The 11,680-nt window shown below is 56.7% G+C and overlaps 2 protein-coding genes across 2 annotated transcripts; one reads left to right on the plus strand and one right to left on the minus strand.

Moving 5' to 3' along the window:
• Positions 1 to 1,275: 1,275 nt before the first annotated feature.
• PLIN1 (perilipin 1) lies at positions 1,276 to 7,725 on the plus strand. Its single transcript, XM_059858527.1, has 9 exons — positions 1,276 to 1,425; positions 2,056 to 2,114; positions 2,736 to 2,934; positions 3,065 to 3,147; positions 3,834 to 4,086; positions 4,271 to 4,587; positions 5,094 to 5,240; positions 5,922 to 6,155; positions 6,661 to 7,725. The coding sequence occupies exons 2-9, from the start codon at positions 2,070 to 2,072 to the stop codon at positions 7,039 to 7,041; spliced, it is 1,659 nt and encodes a 552-aa protein (XP_059714510.1). The 5' UTR covers positions 1,276 to 1,425; positions 2,056 to 2,069; the 3' UTR covers positions 7,042 to 7,725.
• A 218-nt stretch (positions 7,726 to 7,943) lies between these two features.
• Positions 7,944 to 11,629, minus strand: LOC132333436 (ras-related and estrogen-regulated growth inhibitor-like protein). Its single transcript, XM_059858528.1, is given in 6 exon segments — positions 7,944 to 9,385; positions 9,926 to 10,002; positions 10,266 to 10,319; positions 10,734 to 10,872; positions 10,874 to 10,930; positions 10,932 to 11,629. Coding segments are annotated over 6 exon segments (804 nt in total). The 5' UTR covers positions 10,983 to 11,629; the 3' UTR covers positions 7,944 to 8,959.
• Positions 11,630 to 11,680: the final 51 nt, after the last annotated feature.

Genomic DNA, 11,680 nt, shown 5'->3' on the forward strand with positions numbered 1-11,680 from the left:
GGGCATTGTGAGCCACATGCCAAGGGACACACAGCAGCCCTGGAGCTCTCATCTGCACTGATCTCCCGAATTATTGCCTTGTCCTCAGGCATTTGTCCTCTTTCCACCACGCTGTCCTCGTCTCATCAGTGTAGCTCATCTGCAGTCCATAACCAAAACTTGACATAGTCCTATACAGGTGGTGTGGTCTTCCTTTCAATCAGTACCACAAATGGATTTGTTGACAATGGTGTGAGTCCTCAGTGTGCCTCCTGTGCACTGAGGCCATGGAAGAGCAGCATTTTAGTGAGGGCACTGCTGGCTGGTCAAGGAGGGCAGTTGTTCCTCTACAAAGCATTTGTGAATCCACATTTGGGGAACCATGTCTTGTTTTGGTCCCACCATCACAGGAGACATCTTGAATAGTCTTTCAGAAGATCACTGAGAGGACATTCAGGGGCATGGAACACAGGCTGCACCAGCGCCAAGTGGGACACAAACTCTGCTCAGAGGTGCACAAAGCAAAGATAAGAGATTTCAGGTACAACAAAGAAAATTCCAGCTGGACATTAGGAAAAAATAGTTTAACCAGTAATATGGTTAGCACAGGAACTGGGCCCCAGAGAGAGGGGAATCCTCTCACTGGAAGTTTTTAAGACTGGACAAGACCAAGAGCAGCCTGATCTGGCTTTGAGGGTAGCCCTGCTTTGAGCAAGAGTTGAACGAGGTGATCATCACTTCCAAACTTATCTTTTTCTTCATCTATCCCAAATGCCTAAAGCTTTCCTAATGTAGTGTCTGCCCTGACCCACAGCTAGAGCCTCCTCACCAAAAGCCTCATGAATCATCTTAGAAATTGCAAACCTGCCCAAACCAGATTGCTTCAAGCAGAATATGTCCCCCACATCTGCCTTCTGCTCCTTGTGCTCGGTAAACTCTCCTGGGAAGAAACCATGTTCTTGGTTTATGTTAGGTTTCTCAGCAGGATCGTACCCTGGTCCATCATGAGGCATAGCAGGGCTTACAGAAATACAGGAAGGTTTTAATCTCTTAGGAAACCCTGACTCTTCACCTTCTCCCTGTCTGCCCATGATCTGCTGCTTTTGAGGTGGTGAGGTCCCAGGGCAGCTGCTTCTCATCTTCTGTGGAAGGAGTGGTGTTAAACCCTGGAACGTTTCAGACGTGCTGCGGCTTCTGGCCTCTGCAGGGAAGGCGACAAAGGGGATTTTCTGCCGTCATCTGTTCCCAATTACGGTGGTTTCAGGGAGCTCCTTGGCCCATTTCCACCACAATCCCTCAGCTCCCAAGTCCACGCAACCGGGAGGTGGGGCCTGGTGGTGGTGGTAGTGGCCAGAGCACGGTGCATCACCCTCACAGGAGCAGGGTGAAGGGACAGTGCAGACACCACTCTCTGCTCCTGCTCTGCTGAGGACAGGCTGGCCCTCGGTGAGTAGTCTGTGCCCACTGGGTGCTCCAGGACTGCTTCAGTGGGACCAGGGGGTGAGAGCAGGGATCACCCATTCTCTCTAGATTTTTAGAATTTCATCTGCTGCTAAGAGAAAGGGGTCTGTGCTGGGGCTGGAGCTGTGTTTTCACAAGGATGAGTGCTGGCATTTTGAGCAGCAGATATGCACAAGGGGAATGCTGACCTCAGCTGGACATCTCACCATATCCCTAAGCACCACTCTTCTATCTGCTCCTGTCCTGCCTTCCTATGCCTTCTCAGCCAGAGTCTACTCTCATGCACATCTGTTAGCATCCTGGTTGCTCTGAGTTTGCTTTGCCAGCATACTTTACCCTGCCCTTACCATAACTTCTCCAAACTACATGCCTCTCGACTAATTTTTTTGTATCTTTGGGTGTTAAGGCACACGAGCAGGGCAGGGCGGCATGGAGGCTTTGGTTTTACAGTTTAACTGGTAAAAAGTCAAATGTTGGGCAATGCCACATCCATTGCACCCACGGGAGGTGTGTGTCAGCCCAGCTGCTGTGCTTGGGGGGTGCAGGAGTGAGGGGGGAGCCCAAGCCCAGCCCTGCTTTCAGGCAGAGTCTGCGGTTCCCAACTTTGCTTTGCAGGTGGGTGTGCCACAATGACCGTGAAGAAGACTCAGGCTCTGCAGGATGGAAGTGGCAAGGTGGGTGCAGGGAAAGGGAGAGAGAAAAGGGCAGAGATGTGCCAAGGGGGCCAGGTAGTGTGTGCTGGATAAATACCAGTCACACCTCATGCTGTCTCACATGTCCCATGTTCTTTTTATATGGATCTTTACCTGCAGTAGTATGGAGCATCATCAAAGGGAAAGGACAAACCTTTTTGCTTGCTTGAAATTAAATAGTTCAGATTCAAAAAAGTTAACCTTGAGCTGATGTAAGCACTAAGTGAGAGCTGCCAACTGTGCCTGTCCTTCATCTGTGCCCCATTTAGTCCCCAGATCTCCAGCATGGAGGTTTCCACAGGGTGGAAGGCTAGAGGGAGCATCTAAATAGCTGGGCTTGGGACATTGGAGGAGTGGAGACCGATCCCCTCAGACACTGCCTGCAGTGTCCCTGCTCCCTCAGTGTCAGCAGCCAGCCCGCTTGTCCTTATTCAGCATACCTGGCAGACCCTCAGTGGGGCTAGAGAAATAGCCTCCTCCTCCTCCCGTGCAAGCCGAGGTCCTCTGCTCACTGCAACCCACCGAGAGCCAGCGGTGTGTGGGCAACGGGGCGCTCCTCAGGGAAGGGCTGTTGGCTCACCCATGTCCACCCACCATGCGCAGGAGAACGTGCTGCAGAGGGTGCTGCAGCTGCCCGTGGTGAGCTCGACGTGCCAGACGCTGCAGCGCAAGTACAGCAGCACCAAGGAGTCCCACCCGCTGATGGCCTCGGTGTGCGAGGTGTACGAGCGGGGCGTGCAGGGCGCCGGCGCCCTGGCCATGTGGGGCATGGAGCCCGTGGTGCGCCGGCTGGAGCCGCAGTGTGAGTCCGTCTGCTGGGGGGGACGTGGCAGGGGGGCCCAGCAGAGCTGCCCCTGCTGGGACAGCGCTGGCACAAGCACGTGCCTGGCACAGCCCAGGGGATTTTCTTACCATGCTTTTGCCCAAGGCAGTCGCTGTGGCCAACAACCTGGCTTGCCGGGGCTTGGACCACCTAGAGGAGAAGATCCCTGCTCTGCAGTACCCTGTTGACAAGGTAAGTCATAGGCAGGACTGTCACTCTTGCACTGAGAATGACACAGGAACAGGCAGGAGGCAGTACTGTAGAAAGAGCAAAGAAGGCTTTATTCAAGAGAACCATGTGGTTTTTATACAGTGATACGATAGATTCTATTTGATTGGCTAGTTAACAAAATCACCTTCCTCATACACTGTCCTTGAGAAGAACAAAAAGACGAAATAGAAAAACACCACCTGCAGATTGTTTATGCTTAACAAGTTGTCACATCCTTGCAACTCCCCAAAACTTCTCACAAGCTGCTGTGAGAAACGCTTGCTGTTTTTCTCTCTGTGTCCCACTGCATCCACACAGGACAATCTGGGACCCCACAGCCCCACTGAAAAGCCCACAGTACATCTCCTCTAGTGTTGCTTCTGGATGGTGACAGGCTGCTGACTGGGAAACGAGGCAGCATCTCCAAGTGAGGGCTCCTCCAAGGGCCTCTGCAGCCTAAATGATGTTTGGGGCTCCCAAATACAAGTCAGCAATGTCCTGTGTCCTTTCCCTGCCAGCTCCCTCCAGCCCAGGTTGGAGAGAGCTGTTATGTTCCTTTTGGAGCTGTTTACTGGCACAGACATGGCTGGGGTCCCTGAGGTCCTTCTGGCTGTCCTATGCGACCCCAAGCATACCAGAGGGGCTGTTCTCCATCTCTCTGCCCACAGCTTGCATCTGAACTGAAGGACACCATCTCCTGCCCCCTCCAAAGTGCCAAAAGCACCATTGGCAACTCCATGGATAAGATCATCGAGCTGGCAGCGGAGGGCTATGAGGCCACCAAGAGCACAGTGGAAACGACAGCCAAGTACACAAGGAAGAACTCAGTGACCCAGATGGCAGCTGCAGGGGTCGACACAGCCCTGGGAGGGCTGGAGAAGCTGATGGAATACCTGTTGCCAGAGGAGGATGAAGAAGCAGGTAGTCCTGATGCCCAAATCCCCTCTGAGGGAGTCTGGTGACAACTGGCTGGGTGGCTCCTCAGTTGCGGGGTGCATGGTCCAGGAGGCAGCCCCTGGATTTTGGCATAAGGCTGCCTAGGAGGGTTGTCCCACCAGAATGTAACCTTCCCACCATTCTTCTGCCTGTACTCTTCTACCTTTAGATAAGAAGCCCAAAAAGAAACGTCTGTCAACACCAAAGGCGTCCCAGCAGCAACCCAGCACTACCACCACACCCAGCACTCCCAGTGCTCCCAGGGCTCCCAGTGCTCCCAGGGCATACAGCACATACAGCACTCCCAGCACTCCGTGTGCTCCCAGCGCTCCCAGCGCTCCCAGTGCTCCCAGTGCTCCCAGCACCCTGGGCCGGATTGGCGCTTTGGTCAGCACTGTGTCCCACCGCGCTTACCAGCAAACCACCCAAAGCCTCCAGCGTGCCAAAACCAAAGGGCAGGAGCTGGCCTCCTGGATCCCCATCCTGGTGAGTGCCAGGACCCACCTGCTGGGTTCCTGCTCCCCGCTATCCTCTTTTGAGCTGAGTTTCCTTTCAGACAGGACGTTTCAGGCTCCTTGGAGCAAATCTGAGCAGAGTTTGCTTCCCCTGCTCAGCAGGACAAGCTGGGGCTGGCGGTTCCTGCGTGATGTTCACACATAACCATGTACCACATTAGTGGAACAATTTATTTTTAGCAGGTTCCCAGCATGTAATTGTTGATTTATGGCCTTGCCATAACATCCTTCCTAAAGTAAAAAGCCCCTGCAGAGACCCAGAGGGGAAGGGGAGAAGGAGGTGCTTTTCCTACCCTGTGCTGCAGTGGGAACAACTTCCCTGGCCTGTGCCAAAATCCCAGAGCTCCCATCTGCCCTCAGGATTTCTCCCAAGATGCACAAATGAACTCGCTATGTAGCCCTGTGTACCTCAGGCTAAAAGGATGGAGTGGGACCAGCCAGCTCCCTCTGAGTGGTGCCTTTTTGCTTCCCTGGCAGGGAAGCCTGGCCAAGCCGAGTGCCCCTGCAGCCCCCCAGGCCCGCAGTGATGGGCAGGGCAGCGCGGGCTGGCTGACCCGGCGCCACAGCAAGGCACCCGAGCAGAAGCAGGAGAAGGCAGGGAAGAAAGACACCAACCACGCCAAGGTATGGAGAAAAGCAGAGCAGTGAGCTAGGAATGCTCCAAAGCATCCTCCTACCCATGGACCATGAAAGCATAGAGGCTGTTACCCCATACCTTGGGGGACCAGGCCCCCATCCCTGCTCAATCCTGAAATGCAGCTTGGAGGATGCAAGAGGGGGGTGGCAGTGGGGCAGCCCCAGGATCCCCTTCCCTTTCCCCAAACTGGGAGCTGTGGGCAGCCTCTGTGTCAGGAAAAATCACCCTGGCTTGGATGTTCAAAACTCCTTTGGAGCTGTGGGATGTCAGCACTGAACTCCCTACTGAACCTCTGAACACCCCTGAAAAATCCCCTGCCGTGGTCCCAGCAGGGAGGGGTGGTCTGAGCCGGTGGGGCTGGGAACAGTCTCCTGCATCGGCTCCTCTGGGACCTGGGGACGGGAAGCAGCAGGTTGGGGTCAGTGCCCTTTGCCTCTGCCTGCAGCGGAAGCACAGCCTCGAGCAGAGGGTCCCCCGGGGCCCGGGGTGGGGGGAGCTGGCAGGGACAGGGAAGAGACCCTGCTGCAAAGAGCTGTGGTGGCTTTTGCAGAGCAGCCGGCTGAAATCTCTCAGGCTTAGAGCTGCAGAGGGAATGGGGAAACCAGAGCCACCCCTGTCCTGCCTGAAGGTGGGGTGGCTAGAGGAGCTGAGCTGGTTTCTCTGGGCAGGAGGGACAGGACCCCGGGCTCGTGGGCAGCGTGGCTCACAACCTGCAAACCGCCTGCGCCTCGAGCATCTCCAGCGTGAAGAAGGTTCCAGCCGTGGCCTGGGATGCAGCAGAGGGCTTGATCCTCTTCACCCCCCGCAGGCTGTCCAGGGCCATGGAGACTGTGGATGCTCTCGGGGGGACCCTCGTCAGTGCCCCTAAGCATCTGCTGGGCACCCTGTACAGCTACGTGCCGGTGAGTTTGCCCCCAGCCAGGCCCTGTCCATCTCCAGCAAAGCCCATTTTGCTCAATCTCCTGCCATGAGCACCCCACAGCTGCAGGCAAATGTCAGGGGGGGACCAGACTGGGAAGATGGGGTGCCATGAAGATGCCTCAGGCCCACCCTCCTCTTGAGCACCCCCAAAGCCATGACAGTGAGTCCCCCAACAGAACAAATGGGTCAGACTGTGGTGACACCTTCACACAGTTCATGCCCAAGCCAAGGTGTGACCACATTCCTGGGAAGGTGAAAGTTCAAGCTGAGACCCTGTTCTCTCTCCTCTACCTCAGCCTGTTGTTCCCCTGGAAGCATTTCTCCACCACAGCTGCTCCAGGACTGCAAGCCCATCCACTCCTCTCCACTCTGGGGGCAAACTGGCTTCTCCTGAGGTTCTCCCAGTTTAAGGGGGGGTTGTGTAGCACAGGTGGAGCAGGGCTGGCAGGTGGCTCCACCTGGCTGGGTGCTCACCCCATCTCTCAGCTCCGCAGGCAGTCGGTGAAGGAAGAAGAAGCATCCAGAGCCAGCAAGACCAACACGGAGAAGAAAGAGAAGAAGGAAGAGGAGGAGGAGACCAAGCCTGCTGCCCCCTCCACTGAGGAGAAATCCCAGCTGAGGAACGACTGGCGGCTGTACCGTGGCCATCACCCCCTGTCCTTCCTGGGGCTCGAGGACCCCCTGTTCCTGCGGCACAGCTACTACCGCAGCCCTGCCTTGGAGCCCGAGTACCCGTTCCCACGGAAATCCGCCTTCTCCCCCTACAACAGGCGCGTGAGCGAGGGCTCCTACCGCTTCAGCCCCGAGTCCGTGTACAGCCGGGCCTACTATGGCAACCTGTACAGTCCTGTCTACAAGAAGGACTGAGCCAGCGGGCGGGACAAGCACATCCCAGCCCCTCTCAAATCCCCTCAGCACGCTTTGCCTGGGCCCCTGCCGGCTTCCCACACACACCCCTGTTCCAGGACAGGAGCTCGAAGTGGTAGACAGGCCATGGGATAGCTTATTCTGGAGTGCATCAAGGCCAGGAAGGGGGAAGAAAGGCAACTAGAAGCCCTGCTGCTAGAAGGAAAAGGTTGGGGAAGGTGGGACTAGGAAGGTGAAGGAGATGAGGAAAGAGCAGTGAGACTGGAAAAAGTGATCACCCAGGGCTGGCACTGGGCTACCTTGGACCCTGCTCAGCAGACAGGGTGAACTTAGATGGGCTACACACTGAGAGAGAGAGGGGAGGATGGAAAAGCTGTCAAATATCGCCATCGCAAGCCTACTTCCCCATCCTTCCTCCCTCCATCCCCCCTTGCAGGGCACATCCCTAGGCACAGATTGCTCCTCCATGGAGGGGCTGAGAATCCCCACCAACCAGCAGGATTCATGAGTGGGAAAGCCCTGGGCACTTCTCTCCCAGCTGGTGGTGGGATGGATGTTGGGGTCAGGAAAAGGAACAGGTGGAGCTCCTGGAGCCCCTCTCCCACAGGATCACCTGGCTTCCCACAACACCTTGTTGCATCTGCTGCAATAATAAACCTGCAATAATAAACCACCGGCCACTCACCCCATCTGCTCAGCTTCTTTGTGGCAGTGAGACACCAAACCAAGGGAACACAGTGGGGTGAGACCCCCAACTCAGGGCCAAAGGAGTGGGTGCAGGAAACATCCTGTTACATTCCCAGAGGGTAGCTGCCCCTGGGAGAGTGGGTGCTCATGCCCAGCACGGTACGTGTCTCTTCCCATGCCCCAAGTACAAATTCACAGCTCCAAGGAGCCGGGGCTTCCTGCCAAAGACAATTTATTGCATTTCCAGAAGAACACAGCAGAGAAATCAGTGTCCCTACAGCACGCACAAACCCTCTTCCAACACACTGCTTTCCCAGAGCACAAAGAGAAGGGTTTGGGAGAGGCAGGGAAAAGCCTCCCAGCAGCAGAGGGGTCAGCGAGGAGCCCAGCAACCCCTTTCCCCAGCTCCTTTCCTCCCCGGGGACAGGCAGCCCCACAGAAGGAGTGGCTTGGGAAGGCTGGTGGTGCAATTCCCATCCTGGGAACGAGCCCCGCGCCTGGCTTTTCCCAGGCACAGCCTGTACAGCGCTCGCCCGCACAAGGGAAACAAACGGCTGTGATCGCTGAAAGGCTGTGGGGGAGAGGGCCGTGAGCACGGCTGTTCAAAAGCACGGCGGGGGGGATGGATGGGAGGCACCAACCCTCACTACATCCCCCAGGATCGCCGGTGCCCTGGGCCCTGGGGAACTCTGACACGGTGATACACACGTGGGAACTACCAGAGCCTCCCCAGTGGAGAAAGCCCCACCTCTGCAGCTCATGGGCGCTCCAGGGTTACTGAAGAGGATCCTGATGAGGGTTAAACAGGAATAAGGATCCCAGAGCAGGAGTGGAGAGACAGGGAGTCATGCTGTACAAGAGCAGGATATTCTCCCTAATTGCTGACAGCCGGGGCAGCTCCTGCTACAGGAGCTAGGGATGCTGCTGCCTGGAGCTTTGGCAAAATCCCCCCGTGGTTTCCAGTGTTGGAGGATGGAAGGAGAAAGCAGGAGGCACCTAAAGAGCTGGTACAGCAAAGAGATGAGACTGTCCCACAGCAGAGCCAAGAGTAACCCACCACAGTCCTCGGCTGCACTAGCTGTGCATGGCAGGACACCCAGACCCCGGCACAAGGAGGACAGCAAGGAACCCGTCATACTTATGGAAAGACACACTCTGTCTCCATTGGCACCCAGCGAGGAGGCTTGGTCCAGCTGGGCAGCACAGAGAGCAGCAACAGCCGAGCAGGAGCTCACAGGGAGTCTGTTCGCTTACGGGCAAACACAGCTGACATGGTCTTGACGATGCCCCGGATCCCTGTGCCCTTCTTCAGGGCCAGCTTGGTGTCTGGGATGAGCTTGGCCAGTCCATGGAAGACCATGAGGGCTCCGTGATAGGCCTCAGCTGCAGAGACCTCGTAGAAACCGCAGTCTAAAGAGAGGGCCAGGAGCCGTCCCTCCTCGCTGGACACCACCCGCTGGTGGTGCAGGTCCCGTTTGTTGCCCACAATGACAATGGGCACCTTCTCCTGGCTCTGCCCCTCCTTGGCAGCCTTGATGAACTGGACTTTGAGGGGCAGGATGTTGAAGCTGGCACGGTCACAGATACTATAGACCAGGACAAAGCTGTCTGCCCACTGGATTCGCTTCTCCTCTGAGGAGCCATCCTCTGCCTGCTCCTGGGGAAAAAGAAAAGGAAGGGTTGTTTTATTAGGCTCCCTCCCTCCAGGCCTGCCTGAGAGAAGAGGGCAATCCTGAGCCTGTCAGGACTGAAAACAGCAAAAGGGCAGAGAGAAAGAAGAGTACCGAGGAGGGCAGAGCAGCACCTGGCTAACAGAACTAACCAAGGGGGGATGATTCAGCTTTCAGCATCATAGCCTAATCCTAACCCTCACCCAGCTGCCAAGCACTGAAGGCTATAGGTGATAACAGTGTGGGCACTTCAGAGCAGCACCTCTACTTCTTTAGCATAGTATTAGCATAAGTGCTTCAGCTCCAGTCTTCTCAGCCAGAGGGCCATGGTAACTATTGCTACTCTGTCAGCAGCATTGCTGTCCTGTGCTTGGCAGGTGAGAAGGGTTCAGTCACTTATGAACCCTCTGATTTGAAAGCCTTGCTCAACTGCACCTCCCAGCCTGTGGTTCCCCATAGGTAACTGCCAGTAAAGTGATTTATTGTCCCTGAGGTAGAAAGGGGTGATAGGAGTGGAGCCCTCTCACCTGGGAACTGGGGACATCCCAGATGTGTAAGAGAATCTCTCGGCCATCCACAGTCAGGTTGTGGCTGTAGATGAATTCTGTGCCCCCAAAAAGAAAAAAAAATCGTCATCTTCATGTTGCCACCAGCTGCCACCCTGGACCTTTTGCACCCCAGAGAAGCAGCTCTGGATCAAAGAGATGGGTCACTGAACAAATACAACACTGAGCCCCTGGGAGCAGGCAGATGCTCTGGAGAAAGGCAGGAGAGGATGAGCTGCAATGAAATCCCACAGGCAGAGGCAGAGCTGTCTCTGGACCCCAGTCCCTGCTGGGAACTGGCCTGGCCTGGCCTGGCACTCACCCATGTCTCCATACTCTCCAATAAAGCGCCGGGTCAGGAAACGCACGGTCAGAGCTGCAGGGGGAAGGACAGGAATCATCAGAATAACCCAAAACCTGGACGATTCTCCTTTCTAAATCCAGAGCAGAGTCAGGCACCATGCCCTTGTAAACTCCTACAAGCAGCAACGACCTCTGAGTTTCCCCAGCCACCAGCAGGTCTGTGAGTGCAGCAGAGGCACAGCACGAACCAAAGCATCTGCACGATCCAGAGCAAACTGCAGCTCAGTGGAAAATACCTTCCCCTGTCATTCCCCGGTTGGCTACAAGGTTGTGCTCAGCTTCCCCACCTTGAACCACAGCTGCACCCCAGGGCACAGCCCCATCCCACCAATTCGCTCCATGGGCTGCTCCCTGCCACTGGTCCTCCAAACACTGCTGCAGTTTTCAGCCTGGAAACCCCCGGCTACAGTTCACGGTCAGTTCTCACCTGATTTCCCTACGTTGTCTGCTCCCATGACAAGGACGTTTGCTTCCATCTTCAGGGCAGCGGGGCCTGGCACCTCCATGAGGGCAGGGTGGTCGGGGGTGAAGCTGGTGCTCCGGCGCAGCGGGAGCCGGAGCCCCATGCCGAGCGTGGCCGAGCCCCTCGGACGGTCCCAGCCGTGTGTACAACTCGGCTCGGCACAGCCGACAGCCCAGCGCTTCCCACGGCACCCAGGGGACCCACGAGGCCCATACCCCTCCCCGCAGCCGCAGGGGCGGTGCACAGGGAACTGCAGGCAGCCGGATGAAAAACTTTGTCATCGCTCAGATTGTCCTGAACATACGTCAGTGGCTGAGCCGGCCCTGCCAGCCCCCAGCACGGCGGGTGGCCGGGAAGCACCAGCTGTCGGCACCAGCTGCTCCGCAAACCGCATCCCAGGAGGGGCCCACGCCCCCACCCCAAAGCACTTTGTGCCTCGCCAGGGCCACGCAGCCCCTTGTCCCTTCCCCACGGCCATCGTGGGAATGTCACCCGGGAATGCGGGAGTGTCACCGCTGCTGGGGTGTCTCGTCAGGGATGAAGCAGCTGGTAAGAGACGTGAGTCCCTTGTGGCTGGCGGAGCATCTCATGGGTGATGGAACTTTCTTTCACCAGCGATGGAACACTCACGATTAACGGAGCGCTGCCTCGCACGTGACGAAGCATCTCACGAGGGACGGAATCCCGAGTGAGTGAGTGAGTGAGTGAGTGAGTGAGTGAGTGATGAAACATCCCAAGAGCGATGGAGCATCTCCCGAGTGATGGAGCTTCTCTGGAGCACCGCCGCGCAACTCCCGCAGCCACGGGCGTCTCCCGCTGCCCCCGGCTGCTCTCCCCGGGGTGCGGCGAGGACCGGCCGCATCCTCCCTCCCCGACCCGCCGCATCCTCCCTGCCCTGCCCGGCCCGCCGG

This window comes from Haemorhous mexicanus, chromosome 13 (assembly GCF_027477595.1).
Source record: "Haemorhous mexicanus isolate bHaeMex1 chromosome 13, bHaeMex1.pri, whole genome shotgun sequence".
NCBI classification, from domain to species: Eukaryota; Metazoa; Chordata; class Aves; order Passeriformes; family Fringillidae; genus Haemorhous; species Haemorhous mexicanus.